The sequence below is a fragment of the Myiozetetes cayanensis genome, unplaced genomic scaffold (assembly GCF_022539395.1).
Source record: "Myiozetetes cayanensis isolate MyiCay16 unplaced genomic scaffold, myiCay2020 scf1, whole genome shotgun sequence".
Classification (NCBI taxonomy): Eukaryota; Metazoa; Chordata; class Aves; order Passeriformes; family Tyrannidae; genus Myiozetetes; species Myiozetetes cayanensis.
The window spans coordinates 44,031,538-44,049,003 of record NW_026086604.1 but is presented as its reverse complement, the minus strand read 5'-3'; the positions used below and the strand labels follow the sequence as shown (position 1 = coordinate 44,049,003).

Genomic DNA, 17,466 nt, shown 5'->3' with positions numbered 1-17,466 from the left:
GATGCTTGTTAACTATCATGAAGCATTTCCTGAGCTCTGCTTAATATGTGCACTGTTGCAAGTGTACTAAAATTGTTTCTTTTAAAATATAATATTCATATTCAGTACCTTATATAGCATTCCAGAAAAGCTCAATATTATCAAATACCTAGTACTCCTTGAAATTGCTTTGTTTCTTTTTTAGTATTACAGTTTACTTTTGGAGTTTTGCACTATGACAACTGCCATCCATGCAAGGCAGGCAGTCATTGAATTCAGATGAGGAAATCATTCTGTACTACATCTGTCTAAATACTGCAGATTTATTTTCATAATGTTCTCACAAATGCACAAAATATTTCAAACGTAAAGGAAAAAGAATAAAAAAGAAATGCCTTCATTAAATTTTTGACACAACAATGAAAGCCCCCCATTCCTCCCCTTAAAGTCTGCTTAGAAAATTAAAATTATTGGCAAAGCCACACGGTATTGCATTGAAAAGCCCCCTCTGGCCACAGTTGTCAGCTTTTACTTTTAGCATCAGGATCTGCCCATGGGCACAAAGACAGCTTGTAGCTCATAGGCTCATTACAAGTCAAGGACAAATAAAAAAATAATCCATATAAACCAGTAGGAAACACTAATGTAACTCTGGATGTTTAGTTATGCAACTGCATATCAGTATTCTAATTTAAAAGAAAAGGTACTACCAAACATTCAGCTTCAAGGGAAAACCTCTACTAGGAAAACACGTAAGTCATAAGAAAAAGTAATGGAAGTCCCAACCACTAGGTCAGATTAAAATAAAATCAGGTATAAAAAAAATCTTTATATGAAGAATCATACCTATGCCATTAGATACATTCTCTTGTTCATCATACTCAAAAGCACACTAATTATTATAGTCTCTAGAGACACCTTTATTCCTATTCATCCCTAAGCAGGAAATCAGCATCCCTGTCAGTCCCAGTAACATCCACATAACATTCATAAAAATAACTTGTAAATCCTTTCTAGAATGTAATATCCATAGCAGATTCTACAGAATCTCTTTTCCAGTTGAGATATTCCAAAATAAAAACCAAATAAAACCCCAAACCCCTAAATACTAGAACTTACTAAGTTTGTGGTTTATTTTAGACTATCCAGATTTGTCTTGAACTTCAAGTATTCTCAGAAACTCTGGACCTAGTTTTCCTCTTTCTTATACTATATACTTATGTAAATCTACTGGTTTTGATGAATCACTTTTAAGCTGACCACTAATTTAAGAGGAGAGATAGACTGTGCTATTTAAAGAACTTTGTAGTAGATAGTTTACAAGACTGCTTTTTTCCCCCTCCCTTAATGGGAAGCTTTAAAAATGTTTTCCAAAACAAATCATCATCTTCAGCTTAAAAGGGAACTTTCCTTTTGTTTTCAACCCAAACTTAATCAAGTTGATTATTAGAAATCACAGAGAATGTTTCTTTTTAACCCCAACTGCCACAGCAGAAGTACCTTGAACTAGACTTCAGCCTTAGCTGAAGAGCAGGAAGGAAGCCCAGCTGCTGCAGGAAATTACTGCAGAAAGCACTTCAGTAGACCACTTTCTGAAGATCACTTCAAAGGTCCCTGTCACCAAATAGGGAGGCCTGGGGCTCTTTTGCCTTCCCACCACAAAATACTCCCATCCCCAGACATCTATCTTGACTCTTTGCTGAGGACAGTGCCAAGCAAAACATGACAGCAGGGCACGCAGATCCCTGTCTTGCTGCTCCAGTTCTTTTGCAGCTGCCTTGGCGTCAGCACATCTTTATTGATAATTCACAGGAGGTTTCGACCCTCAGAGGCAAAGCCCAGACAGGCAGCCTGCGTCAACAGCCTTGCTGCAGGATGGCAGCCTCCAGCAGGGAGACAGTATGGATACATGGAGGTGTTAGGATCTGATTGTTAAAAGATGCCCCTGCCTGCATTTAAGGTGCAAACAAGACCATGACCCAAAGTCAACAGTACAAATTTTATTTAACAGTAAATATGAGGTAGAGAGAAAGAGAGAGAGAAGTGGGAGGGGAGAAGGAGAGTGAGAGACAGACATAGATTGTGTAAATATATCACTATCACGTGGATCCCTTCTGCATCCCACCAGTCCTTCTTCACTCACCCTGGTTTGCTCAGTGGTGGGGGTCCCAAAGTCTTGCTTCTGGGGTACCACATTTATACAGTCCAAGTGCCAGAGATTCATGGGGGTAGATGCCGTTCCCACAACCTGGGCTGGCACATGTATAAGGACCTGCTTCCTTTTTCCACAGCTAGCCAAAGATGGAGTTTTGTCTGGTGTGCTTACAGTCTGCAGGTGGGAATTTTGTCCAGATAGATTACCTAGATACGCCTTATCAGGTCTAGCTTCCTACTGTTGCCAGTTTGCACTTTCTCACAGTCTGCACAGTACAACTCTGTCCAGCGTGCTCATTCCAAACCTTCACCTCCATTTAGGTCTTGGAATTAACGCCCTCCTGTTTGCCATCTGTGTTTATCTGTTTTGGTGGCTTCTCTTACTTGGTAACATTTTGAGACAGTTCATAGTGCTCTTTAAGTCCTTACAGGAGGCTCCTGCAGAACTGTCCCTCAAAGCTCTTTACATGGAAGAGTCTGAGGATGGTGCTGAAGCCCCTGGAGCACCTCAGGTAGACTGTCAGGTGATTAAAGAAAGAGTTCAAGAGGCAGTGCATGCAAAAATGGCTTACATCTATGGTAGTCACTTTGCTTGTTGCATTTTGCCTTTGCAGTAAGCCCTATGACTCTTCTTGTCTGAAGAGACTGCCACTTGTTTAGGGGTTTACTGCTGTATTGTCACTGTGGAGGGAGAGAGAATGGACAGACTGGAGAAAAGATTAAAATGCTGCACAGCATTCTCATATTTCACAGAAGGGTCTGAGCTAATGGTGAAATATCCATGATTTATACATTAATAAAAAAATGTAATCACACTGAAAAGGTCATCTCATTTGCATATTAGATGCTCAAATCAGCCACTCTGGTTTTGCAGATCTAAAATGACAGCAAAGCAGTACAGTTGGCCAGAGAGAGACAAAGGATGAAGACCTCATTAGATGATGAGTAATATTTAGACACAGCTAGGATGCACTTCTGGTAGACAATTAAAATGATTTAGGTACAAGATGCTGTTCAAAGAAGTCGTCTTTCAGCCCATGATGCATCTCCCTCTTCTCCTAGAAGCCACTGTGGTGAAGCCATGGGACAAGTTGATTCATCCAGCTGATCCAAGGGAATATCATTTCTCTTTCACTCCAGAGTAAGCCTGCTGTTTGATCTGCCCAATGCATTGATTCATACTGAGGTTGCACAACCACTATGTCTAGCACAAAAGATGCAGCCAGACCTCTGGGAAGCACTAGGAAGATATGTGGGTTTGCCCTCTCCCATGGCATTTTACCCTTGGATCACTTTGTTCTAATACAGGACTTAGCCCTTAGACTTGAGAAGTAAAACCCACCTGAGCTCCTATATCAGCAGTGAAGATAGACACTGGGTTGTCTTCTCTGCAGTGTGATTCACATCAGAAGAGCTGTACCATTCAGCTCCCATTTGAAACGTCTCTTTCCCCCCATCCCTCAGTCCATCACCCTTTGGTCCTACTACCTTTTATTGTACCAAAAACAGAGACCAACCAAGCTTTCATTCAGCCACCTGATCCAGAGCAATGAAAGTGCCTCCACACCAAGTCAAGTTTCCCAGTGTATTTGGGTCTGGGAGAGCGAGGCACAAGTAGGACTATTTATCAGCAAATGTTACTTTACTGCCCATCTGTTTTATGTTTTTCTCTCACTAGCAAGATACGCTTTCTCTACCTGGGAGCTGCTGATGCTGCTCTTCAATTCTTATACTGTGTATCAGCATTACTCTAAATTAGGGGAACTGTACTCTTACAGTGAGGGAACTTGGGGTAACTGGTCTTCTAAACTGGCCTCCTAACCTTCCCAGTCATTGCCAATAACTGCCATGACGGCATCTTTTAAGTCTTCTAATCACAGATGAGTTAACTTTTTTTAAAAAGCCAGGGATAGTGCCTGGAACCTAAAACATCCATCCTGGAGCGCTCTGGACACCTGATGATTCAAGTCAGGGAACCACTAAAAATTCTGCAGCCTGTAGCAAAAGCTTTTTACGAGCTAAATTGAACTTGCTATAGTGAGGAGAACATATTTTGAATGTTTGGAAGCAGCATTAGTTCAAAAGTTGAGAAAAGTCATGTTCATCCACATGTACATTTTTGTGTTCAGAAAGGCAGCAAAGAGAATGTGTATAAATGAATAAAAATTCCCCAATGACTTTATCAGAACTAATCCGGAACATACTGCAACAACCTATAACCACTTGCCTGTCCCTTACCAAGTAATAAAGATCTCACTGTCCTCTTGGCATTTCCAGCTCTTTCTAAAGACTTGACTAATATTATAATTTCCTTAATAAAACATCTTCCCTTTTGTAGCTGGCAAAATTAGCAAAGGTAACATAAAGTATGTGATATAAAGTGAGCAATATTATCAACACAGTTTGCATTTATGGCACAAAGGTGACCTTCTTCTCTCTTAGTTCATGGCACAGTATACTCAGAATTCCGTTTATCCTGCTGCAGATCTGTGCATGGCTAGCAAAAATTTTAAAATGTAAGACAGCAAGATTCTTACTAATAATAATTAGTAATAATTCTTACTCAGTAATACAGAGACTTTATAACTCTAGCACCAAATAAAAACAAAGACTTATAAGCACTTAACTCTGTTTTGACCTCCAATGACATTTTGACACTACACATAGTCCAAAAAATTCTCTGCATCATAAATATATATGTTTGACAAATGTTATTAAAAAAATTGGTGTAACAGTTTACCAAACTATCTCTTCACATTCTACAAAGGTGGAAATGTTTTACAAGTTATTACAATTAAAAATCATGTATAAGGAACTACATAAAAACCTTACCAGACTCTGCTCCTCTGCTAGGCTCACATTCACAATATTTTAATTGTTTGCAAATTAAAAACATCAACTCTGACTCAGAGGAATAAACATAGACCACCTCCAGTAACGGTCAGGAAACAAATCGACAAAGAAGTATTCCAAAACTCTTCTGGCACTCTTTCTAACTTAAGCCATTATTGATTTATTTGATGGTATTTTCAAAAAGAAGTCATTGTGAAAAACATTTAGCATCCAGGTTACAGATAACCTCAGAGTTCACATTACAGGATGTTCAGAGAGTCTGTAGAGGTAACTTAGAAAATATTCAAACCCTATATGAGAGAAAAAAAAGTCTTCAAATGTAAATTTTGTTTTGATTCATTGCAAAAAATCAGGAACCTTCATATCCCCCCCCAGTGATCCTTATCAGTGAACTGGAGCACTGAGCTCATTACAACGTATTGATCTCCCAAACAAAGGTGCCCTCATCCATTGATCGGCTCTTGCCAAGGTCCATGCTGCTTGCAAGGCCATGCATGACACACAGCTGTGGATCACTCCAAAAAGACAAGCAACGCAACACATTTTCCTCCCCAAGTGGACCCAGGCACAGTGTTCTTTCACAGTATGCAACAAAAGTCACACAACCGTCTCTGAGCAGACAGCAGGCAATCTTCAAAACCAATTTTCTCAGAGACTTTATTTGGTTACCCTACAAAAAGTTTAGGTACCACTTGAAAGCTTATAGTCACTTACAGGAACAAATGTTCAGAGTTTACTTCTTCAGTCTCTTATCCTCATGTCCTGCATGACAGATGGGGCTTAAAAATTAAGAATCTCTGTATACTTTTGTTTTTTGTGAAAAACACACAACTCAATACTATTAAGACTACCATAACTTTCCTTTTCATTTTAAATCACGTGAAATATAAAAACCACAAAGAAGGTGGCCACCTTAAGCCAGGCTTCATTACTGCACTATGACCTGCCCAGCAGACTGAAGCAGCCATGTTCTGCCAGGATCTCTCTTGGAAAATTGGGTCCTAAACCCAGGTGCACCTGTGCTTTTCTAAGCTTTACTTCCTTTAAACAGCAAATCCACTGAAGGCTAACAAAAATTTTCCATTTTCGTGACTATGGCTTTTTGGGGTGCACCTGTAAATTACAGAGCGCTTGTTGCAAAAATCTGAAGGAGGAAATAACTTGCAGATCATTTGCAGCTGTAAAAACCGACAGAAACAGCTTCTCTGAGGAAAAAATGTTCCATTTTTATAAATAATGGCATGTGTAATTCTTAAATATTTAATTTGCACACCGGCATAAGACAAGACTTTAATTAAGTAAGACCTGACACAGTCAGAAGGGCAGATAGTGGCATGTAGGGGAAGAATGAAAGGGATTTCTTTTGCTGTTAATTTGTATTTTAAGTTTCAGTGCAATAGAGACTTCATTCCAGTTCGGGGAAACACACTGAATCAATTACACACAGGCAAAAACACCTCGGATACCTCAACTGCTAGATGCACTTTTCGCTCCAAGCTGTTAAAACTCCTGCCCTAACATATCTCAGCTCTGCATAAATATGCTCCGAGAGGTTAAAATTCTACTGTGTTTCATTGCTTTTCTCTTCCAGACAGTTGGGAAAGCACTGTGATATTGACCTTCTCCAGCTACCTTCGCACATATGAGCACTCCCTGCCCGTGTGTGCTGTCCCAGTTTCAACTAATCTCAGCAGTATTTCTCCTCTTATGTAATAAGTACCCTTTCAACAGAGACTCCTTCACAAGAAACCAAATCAACCAAAGCTCTTTTTGCATAACCTCCAAGCAGCTGTAAGTTAGTGGCTACTGGATGCAGGTGACAGTCTGATCTGAACCTGTGACCTCCAAGGGATGTACAGTGCCCCATTACCCATCCCCTGAGAACCAAATTAATCAATTTTTTTTATAAAAGCACAAACATGCACTGAAGCACTTAAGAGGGAAAACTGTGGGTATTTGCACAGAAGAGCACATTCGGAATTAGAAAGCCAAAGACTTCCACTGATGTATTACTTCTATGGTGTAAAATGCATACTACTTGCTTTACAGAAAACAACACAAGGGTTTTTTGTTTTGGCTTTGTTTGGGTTTTTTTTCCCCTTGAAGAATTTAGATGATAATCAGCACTGAAAGCTAAATCTATGTAAACATTAATTGAATTTAATGAATGCACAGTGGTAAGAATTTGATTTAGGGAAGTACATTCCAAAGAACTTCTATCATAAAGATGATGCTGAACAAACACAATGAAGAGCTGATGGAAGGAGTATGAGGGGTTGATAAAACCACATACAGTGTTTTTACAAACCCGTGGATACAGTCACATTTCCACTGTCAATAAACAATATGCTTACAGAGGGTAGTTTGCAAGCTATCAGCGTGTCAATGATTGAGAGATGTTTTATAGATTAGAAAACAAAGACATCAAAAGAAGTTGAAAAATAAATTTTAAATGTATGATCTTAATTACATTTCCCGACAACAGTTCTTATGCACCAGTTTTCTTGTACTGTCAGAAAGAAATTCTTTACTGTGTGGGTGCTGAGACATTGGAACAGGTTGCCTAGAGAAGCTGAGGATGCCCCAACCCCAGCAGTGTTCAAGGTCAGGTTGAACGGGGCTTTGAGCAACCTGGTCTAGTGGAAGGTGTCGCTGCCCACGGCAGGGGGCTTGAAACTAGGTGATCTTTAAGTTCCTTCCAACCCAAACCATTCTGTGATTCTATCATTCTTTTTTGTAGAAAACTACTTGAGTCAGGCATTAAATTCAAGTTCAAGAACCTGTACCCTATGCCATAGAAAACCTTACAACATAAACATCAATAGTATTTTATGCATCCAGTTTCTGGCATAAGGCTTAAAATTAAATGGGTATATCATATGGCAATAATTTTAATAATGAACATAAATATGATCCAAATCCAACCCAACTTCCACTGACTCAGCTATGTATTAAATCTGTGCACAAGTTGACAAAACCTGAAAGAAATGAAGACAGGGAAAAAACTCATACACACTTAGCATTATGTTACTCATGTTTAAAAGCCACTCACTTGTGGAAAAAAAAGAATGTCTTTTTCCTCTTTTCATGTGCTTAAGCCAAAATACTGACCTATTGTAACCAGTGAGCCACCATTAATAACGCTCTATCCTGAAACCAACTAAGAGCTTACCCTTTACCCACACATAATTTCAATACAGGTATGCTAAATGCAGACACCAAAGTCTACTTACATAGATGTTTTGCTTGTATTTGATTGCCAGTTTACTCGTATTTGAATATCAATTTGCAAGCTAATTAGAGAACATTGCTAAGCCCATTACAGAAAAATAGTGCTCCACCATTAACTGCAGTGCTATCTCACTAATTCCTTCTAAGACTGGCTTCAAACAACATCTTCATCTCCATTCAAAACAATTAGTGTACATTTATTTCACATTTTAAACTGCAGCGAATCAAATTTTTAAACACTTTAACAGACTGCAGTGCTACTTTGATAGCTTTTATGTTACGAATTGTGCTTTTAGGGATTCCTTACTTTCCTATTTGAGAGAATGTTAAACTGGAACTCACAGAGGGCCCTAAATAATTCCTCCTCTCTACAACCTGAGAATCATATGCCATTAACTTTCAAAACCAAACAAAATCTACTTCTTAAAAGGCAGCACAATGCACAAGAAAGAGCTTGCTCCTGCAGGCAAGCAGACAAGATCATAATTATCTGTCCCTGCTCACAGGTCTGCCAAACTGCATCAGACAGTAAAAGAGAAAAAAAATCAAAATGGGCCAGTCTGCAAAGCTCTGCAGGCAGCTCAGAGAAAGAGGGGATGCACCCGAGCCATGTTGTGCTGCTCCTCTGCCCGGAGCATCAGTGCCAACAGGCAGGCAGGAGCTGCAGCCAGTGGGGTGAGGGATGGCAGCAGTGGGCGGTGGTGGGTGCCCTGGTTCTCCAGGATTATCTGCAGCCAGGCTGGCGGGTTAATGGGATTGCTGGCTAAGAACCACTAGCACAATTCACTACTATGCCTGGGTAGGGCTGGGATGCAGTAGGCAGCAAGGGATGGGAGGGAACTGATCCTCAGTTGCCCAATCCTGCAATAAATTAAAACAGAAAGAAAGCTCCCAATTGCACTGCAGGAAGAAAAAAGGAAAGGAAAAAAACTCAACCAAAACAAAACCAAAAAAACTAACAGAGAATCCAACACAGTGCAGTTTCATTCAGTTATGACCTCCTTTTCTCTCATCACCACTAACAGACCACATTTCTCATTAACTTATCTCCTTTACCGCAACAGGATCCAGTAAATTAGCAACACAAGCTGACCTAAAACCCACCAGAAAAAGCAGGAATGATTATGTGAGAGAATATCTTGCTGATCTAACTCACTCATTCTGAGGCTTCATCAGTGTCATGTATTTATCCCTATGGGAAAGAGAGTTACATTCTTGGTATATCCTCTCCCACATTCACTTAAATCTTATATTTTCATAAGCACTTAAAAACTGCACACCTATACACAAGGTGAGAAACAATGAAAAAAACATTACTGGTACCAAATCACGTATTTCGAGATCACTCAATAGACACTTATGGACTCACAGTGCTCAAACCCAATGATGTCCCCAGAACAGCGGACAAGCTATGATGTGCAGCTGTAGGTAGGTACTTCTTTAGCCAACCTGATGTCTTGGCTATAGGATCAGTGTATTTTAAAAAGGCTCTTCCCTGTGCGTGTTCTGATCTTGGCTGAATACTCAGACGATTAATTTTCTTAGCATTGGTACAAATTGCAAAAAAAAAGGGAAGATACAGACATCATGTTGTCATTTTGGTGTAAAAAAGGCCCAGTTGTTTCTCCTAGAAAAGCTTCTCAGCACTAGCTGCTCACCTACTTCACACTGGCAAGCTCCACTGGGTCCTCAGGATTTACTTTAGGGTGGGTATCAGATGGCCATGACTAAGTTAAACTGGATGTCATGAAGAAATCTGAAAGTATAACATGATACTTTCTATCTTAGGTTGCTTCTGCCCTCTTCTTCCAACTAATGCCAAATTTCTCTATGCTAGGGTTGTGGAGAACCTGTGCTTTCCTTTCCCCCTTGAACAACACTAGGTTTCATTCCTCCATGCATTTCACCATCCTTCACAACCTGGATCTTCTGCCTTATCTTCTCCCTAGACTCAGCTCCATTTTCCACTCCAGAGTCTCCCTCCATTTATGCCCCTGCGTTATTTTCCTTGCCCTATGGAGGACACATCAACCAGCTGGGGCATATGGAGAGGAGTTAAAAACCATCTGTGCTGCATTAAATTGGAAAGATTTAAAGGGTACCAAAGGCCAGTTGCTCCTTCTACAGCCCAATTAAAAGATAAAAACAACTCTAGTAAATTTTATCCCAAAAATCCGACCCCGTTCCTTTGCACCTTTCTTTTCTTCCTCCTTTCTCCTCAGTTCAGCAGGGCTGATGCCTTGGACATGTTGTGAAAGCTTGGAAGTGAAATCTTCCAAAAATTATCATTTCCAGACTAAAAAAATGCCCCCACATTGAGTGTCCCAAGTTCAGCCAAAAGTAATGAATCTGCCTCACTGCATTCAATCCAATTTAGAGCAGTTCAAACTGTATTTGGATTTATTGACTCACATCCAAGTCTTCAACATAGCAGTATTTGATTTGATGTAGTCTTTAAGTGTTTAAATACTACAGGAATTTATCTCTATTTAGTATGGTAATATGTTTTGCAATAAAGGACGTTCTCCTACAATATCAGTCCAGTAGGATGCTCCATTCAATTTGTCTTCCAGATTGTTAGAAAAATGACAAGTCAACAAAAGATGTATTGTAGTCTTAAATGAGAATTTGAATGCATAATTATACATACCATGTGTCTCACGTTATGCTAGCACAGATGGCCTCACCTGAGCTTTTGCTCTGTGTATTCCATACAGTTATATACCAAAGATACAATTTTTTTTTCTTGCAGCTCTTGCATGCAACAGCAAATTTTCTTCTATCCCAAAATAAATCACCCATACCTAAAGGCACCTTTGCCTGCTGAGGAGGATTTCTGCCACAGCTTTGCAACCACCATTCCTCCCAGCGTTCCCTAGAGCACTGGTCAGCTTTGAAGAAGGCTCTAACTATAGTGATTCCAGGAGAAATAATGGCCCCTTGGGAATCAAAGCCAGATGGCATAGTTTAAAACTGAACTGTTTAAAACTGAGGCTAACACTAAATGGTGTTAGAAACAGTGTAATGCTAGACCCAGCTCCAGAGGGCAGAAACAAACAACTCCTTTGCCATCCTCCATTGAGCCATGTCAAGAGCTTACTGGGGCAGCTGACAACTCAGTTCTCATAATTCATATTTCTACACACAAAAAGGACACTACCTTTGAGACCCTCACAAGTAACCAGCTGAATATAGGAAAAGGGAATAAGTACTAAGTAATTCAGTGCATTCCAAGTAAATGCACCATAAATGGAAATTACTATCTGAGCTGGACTAATTCACTAAGAGAGTAATTTACAGATCCCATAACACTGCAACCATTCCAGATTTCTCTAATGTCTCTGTATTTTTCTCTTTATCAAGTTGTAGGTATAAAAGCCTACACTAGAAATAGATGCATGGAATAAGTGCAAATCATGATTCTTCGTTGGAAAAAGTAGACAGAATAGTTCAGTCAGGATTTAACTACAAAATATATTTCCACCTCTAATCCAAATATTCCATAAAAAGAAAACATTCTCTTTAGTATGTGTTTATAGGTTTCTTTTAGAATTTCTTCTCATCTAGAACTCAAGTAGTTAATTCTTTGATGCTGAATATACAAATTGATCCACATACTACAATTCCACAATAGCTTTACAGTCCACCAACGCATAATGTGACGTATGTTTTTGAAATATCTGTCCTTTGTTCACATTCAAACATCACCTCATTTCATTATTTATGCTTGTTCTCTGTTTATATATATGTAATATTCAACATACAAGCTTGCAATGAGAAGATAACAACATTAGTCAGTAGTTTAATACTCAAGAGTAAAATCAGGTATCACATACAAGTCAGACAAAAAAGAAAAAAAGAAGCCACCATTAAAATAGGTATTTTACCACTGTTCATCAAGGTGAACATATGCTATGTGGACTTCAGGATATATTCTATGCCTAAGGAATGTGCAAAAGGGGGTAAGGAAACCACATTTCAAGAAAAGCAGCCTCTTGCTTCAGAAGAAAGCTCTGATTTTCAGGGGACAAGTACCTAAGAACACATTAAGAGCTTGGTACATGAACAGAGAAGAGGCATTATAAAACAGGTACTGTGCTAGTGTAGTTTAAGTAAACAGAAGTAGCTCTTTCAATCCAGGATAGTAAGCTCAAAACTGACACTGCAGAATTTAAGATGCTGTGGGGCATGGAAAGAATAACAACAGGAAAACTGAGAAAAGAAGAGGAAAAGGATTAAAAAGGCAAGAAACCAAGAACTGCAATGCAACTGTAATGTACAATAAAACAAAAGGCACAGCATCACCAAGTAACAGCATTTAAATTTACTCTGCTTCAAAAGGAAGAAGACAAAACTACATCTACTAAATATTAAGAAACCTGAAGGGAAAAAACCCCAAACCATATATTCCCATCACAAGCTTCTGGGAAAAAGAATTCTCACTTCCACTAAGGCTTAAAAGAATAACTAGAAGGATGGTGGGTTGTGTGACTTTTTTTTTTTTTTTTTTTTTTGCAAGGGTGGGCAGGGTGAAGAGTATAGGAAAAGAATTTCAGAAAACAATACTTTTGGGAAGAATTGAAACATTTTTTCCCCAGCTTGCCAGCAGCTCATAGAGAGACCCCATCCATCTGAGATTCTTTGGCTGTCTGCCTGGAAGGAACTTGTCAACTTGTCTTTTTGCTTAAGGCAAGGAGACTTCAAACAAAGTGGTTACCATTTCCATTTTTTTTTCACGGAAAGAAAAAAAAAGGGCTTTTTTATTTTTCCAGGGAAAGACTAGTTTCCCTCTTGGAAAATATGATTCTGCTAAAAACACTTCCCCTGGCTCTACAGTTAATATGCACTGGGGTATCAAAGCCCCCAGTGTATGCTGCCATAGTAAGAATACAATTGTATAAGAGCTGTTCATGGAAAAGAACAACACACAAGTCTTAAAAGATGTACTGCTGTCTTCAGTTTAAAGCATTATGAGTTTCTCAGAAGGAATTTTATTCTTAGCTAATGATAGACATTTGTATATGCAGAATAATAAAACACCACTAGCAACAAAAGAAAGCCAAGTGACTTCACCTGGGACAGACAGCATCCATGCAACCCTCCACTACTACATCAAGAAGAAATGTTAGTTACTCTTAAATGCCAGGCAATGCCTGAGTGCCGCACTCCCAGCAACACATTTCTGGGTTGTTTCAGATCAATTGGTATTTTCAACAGTAAACTACAAAATAAGTCTGTGGGAATGCCAGAATCAAGTTTTGTCACTCAGTTTGAAAGCATCAAAACAAATATTATTTTCTAAGCATTTCACTGCTAGAAGAGAAAAGGCAGCAGGGACACCATAGCTGTATTTAAACATACAAGGTCTTTGAGTAAAAAAAAAAACTAAAGGAGTAGGAGTGTAAGTTTAGCCCAGATAAATTGGCTAACCCCATTCATTTTATGAGCACTCGGTACCAGGCTCAAAGAGGAAGGAAGGTGCAAGCACACCTCTTCTGGCAAAGCTGACGCTGATGCTTATTCTGGCTCCAATGGCTCACAGAACTGCGGTGTTACTCACCCATAATCACTACTTATCTCTGTGATCAACACCAAAACATATTTTTTTCTTTATCATTGTGCAACTCAAAGAGCTTAGAAAATTTTATAGCTACACAGAGCTCTAAGGATACATTTAGGCATGAATTTGCTTAGCACAAAACTAAAATCATGTACTTACTACTAACAGGACAGACAATGTTAAAATAATGTCTTTGAAAGATAAGAAACCACTACTATAAGTTATCAGAGTAAGAATCTCTAAGAAATGATTCAGTAAATAACCATTCAAGTAACCTTCCTAGGTGAATGATTTTAGCTGAAACACATTATTTGTACCTTCAAATTTGCACTATATAGAACAAAGATTAGATAAACAGGCTGGACATATCGAACTGCCACAAGTACTTTTTCCTGGATGAACTACAAAAATGCGATAAAACCAGCACAAGCAAGGGCATTTAATATATTAAATGGAACTCCCTCTTAACTTAAACCTCTCCTTCTCTGAATATCACGTCTTATATATGGCCCTCCAAACAGCAATCACATTTTATTTACAGAAACAAGTCATAAGTATGGTGCCTACAAATTTGGGTTAACTATCTAGTTCTGCTAGGTGATGGTTGGAGAGCTTTTTTCCTATTATTTATTTTCTTTTTTTAAATGTTGGAACATTTAAGTCCTAAAATAATTCAAAGTATATTAAATTCTAAAAACTCCACTGTTTTATTACTAAGCCAGTTTTTAGTGGTGCATGAGGTTTCTTTTAATTCTGTTTCCAAAATTATTACTTTATTTTTTCTCTCTTTACAGAAATTAAGGTAGTAATTCTGAGCTCACCTAGTACTTTGGTAAAATTCATCGTAATTTCATTGAAGTGACTGGAACCAAGTGGAACAACATGTAAAACACAATAAACAAATTCAAAACCAGGCCTGTAAGACTTAGCTTAAATCTGTATAGTGACCTAAGCATGTTGTATCTTGAAGTCAGAACTGCCAGACATTGTGCAAGACAAATTGTAAGACATCAGCTTTGAAGAGTCTCCAAGGCTACGGCCAGTGAAGCATCTTCCTGGAGCATAGGGCATTGGTGAGACTACGCCAGAAAGAGACAACAGGACACAGTCCATATAGTGCAGGTTACCTCCTACACGGCTCAGTCACAACCTACTAAAGGAACGGTTTCCAGCTTCTTTTGCTGTGACTCCTCAACTAGATGCGTTATTTCCCTGTTTTCTCATCCCAAAACCAAGGGCAGCAAGGGCACCTATCTTTCTCTCTCCTCCCACTTCCCCCCCCCCCATTAATAAATGTACGGTTTCTTTTCCCTTCGCCAATTTATTTTACTCTGAATATATTGCTCCATTAATTTTTCACATACTGGGACAACTGAACATCTGGATAACAACTGAAGGTGTACTTGCCCTCATGCACAAAAGGACAAATTAGTAGATGCCATATGAATGTCTTAATCACATGAATGAACAAAGCTATTATCAAATATATATTTTTTTAAATGCAATGGTAACAGGTCCAACCCTCCCCCAAAAACAAGCATCACCTGAATACAAGGATAAAGAGAAATCTCTTCAGAAAACATACAGTATCATGTAGTAGTACATGGTGGAACCCTGATGATAAGATTTCTTACAATAATACTTTAAAAGCCAGATATCCTACCTTATTGTAAAAGCTGGAATGCAGAAACCAACAAGCCATATGACAACACTAATTTTATTTAAATTTTGGTGACATGGAAGCCAAAAAACTTAAAAGAAGCCTGTCCCCCACTGTACCAGACAAAAGCAAATGAACAAGACAGGTAATAAATATATCATCCTTTTCTTGGTCAGTATTTTAAGAAGCAACTTGTCAAGAACGCATCAAGTTAGGTTCAAATTACTCTGCAGCTTAGAATTCCACAAAGTCTCTGTGCTTCTGGTATCAATGCACAAAACCAAAGAAAATTAAGGCTTTAATCTCTAAATCATTCAGAAACTGGTATCTAGACAAGGATGTAACAAGGTTATACAGGGAAAAAATTAGAAGGGCCAAAGTAGAGGTAGATGTTGATGGACATGGTTCTAAAGTATTTGCTTATGCATTCTACAAGAACCATGGAAGGGAATCTGGCCACCTCCTGCATGAGATGCCATTGGAGAGACACCAGGGAGGAATTGCTCCCAGATTTCAGGTAGTACATCTGAACTCAGTGACAGCAGACAACTGCCTGGACAATCTGCGCCTTGTCCCTTGGGGATGGAAGCACAAAGCTGAAGAAAACTCTAGCAAACAAAGGGAACAAAGTCTGCAGTGGCTGGCAATCCAGCAGTTTCCTACAGACCATCTAGAAGAGTAGTTTCTTGTCCTCAGTGTAACAAGATATTACAACACTAACGAGGATGTCCTGGAGGAGGAAAAGAAGTCCTGCACGTATTATGAATGTCACTACTCCCCAAGCACAATAACTGAAAAACAGTTACATGAGTTCAGTATCTGTGGGTGCTGCCAGGTCACGCAGTACTGCGGGTCACAGTGCCAGCAGGAGGACTGGCCTGCCCACAAGAAACACTGCCAGGAGTGGAACATAATCTGGCTACATCCTAAAAGACAATAAAAAAATGTTTCTATAAATACATCAGCAACTAAAGAGGGATAAGGAAAATCTCCATCCTTTACGGAATGTGGGAGGAAACACAGTGACAAAGGATGAGGAAAAGGCTAAGGTCCTTGTGCCTCCTTTGCCTTAGTCTAACAGTAAGATCAGTTATTCTCCAGGTATGCAGCCTCCTGAGCTGGGAGACAAGGAGGGGGAGCAGAAGGAAGCCCATAATCCAAGAGGAAATGGTCAGGGACCTGGTACACCACTTAGACACACATAAATATATGGGACTCGATGGGTTCCATCCACGGGAACTGAGGGGGCTAGCAAAACTGGCCAACAAGTAACTTTCCATCATTTACAGAAGTCCTGGATAAGCAGGGAGGTACCAGTGCATCAGAGGTGAGCAGTATGACACCCATCTACAGGAAGGACTAGAAGGAGGATCTGGGAAACTACAGGCCTGTCAGCCTTGGTGCAGGGGAAGGTCATGGAGCAGATCACCTTGAGTGCTATCATGTGGCACACAGAGGATAAACAGGGGATCAGGCCCAGCCAGCATGGGTTCATGAAAGGCACATGCTGCTTGACTAACCTGATCTCCTTCCATGACCCACTTAGTGGATGAGGATGGTGTCTACCCCGACTTTACTAAAGACCTTTGATGCCATTTTTCACAGTATTCTCCTGGAGAAACTGGCTGCTCATGGTTTGGATGGGTGCACTCTTTTCTGTGTAAAAAAAATTAGCTGGATGATTGGGCCCACAGAGTGGTGGCAAATGGAGTTACATACAGCTGGCAGCCAGTCACTAGTGGTGTTCCCCAGGGCTCAGTCCTGTTCAATATCTTTACTAATGATCTGGAAGAGAGGATCAAGTGCACCCTCAGTCAGTTTGCAGATGACACCAAGCTGGCTGGGAACGTTGATCTGCTGGAGGGTAGGAAGGTTCCACAGAGGATCAATGGGCCAAGGCCAACCATATGACCTTATTGCTCTCTACAGCTATCTGAAAGGAGGTTGAATTGAGGTGGTGGTTGGTTTCTTCTTGCAGAAACAAGCAATAGGCATAACCTTCCAGCAGGGGAGGTGTAGACTGGATATT

General features: G+C 39.6%; 2 protein-coding genes across 2 annotated transcripts in view; one reads left to right on the top strand and one right to left on the bottom strand.

Moving 5' to 3' along the window:
* CDH2 (cadherin 2) overlaps nucleotides 1–17,466 on the bottom strand; it is a 118,782-nt gene that overhangs the window by 87,335 nt on the left and 13,981 nt on the right. The gene's annotated exons all lie outside the window — the stretch shown is intronic.
* LOC126642915 (zinc finger MYND domain-containing protein 19-like) lies at nucleotides 8,768–16,377 on the top strand. Its single transcript, XM_050320956.1, is given in 2 exon segments — nucleotides 8,768–8,892; nucleotides 15,756–16,377. Coding segments are annotated over 2 exon segments (747 nt in total).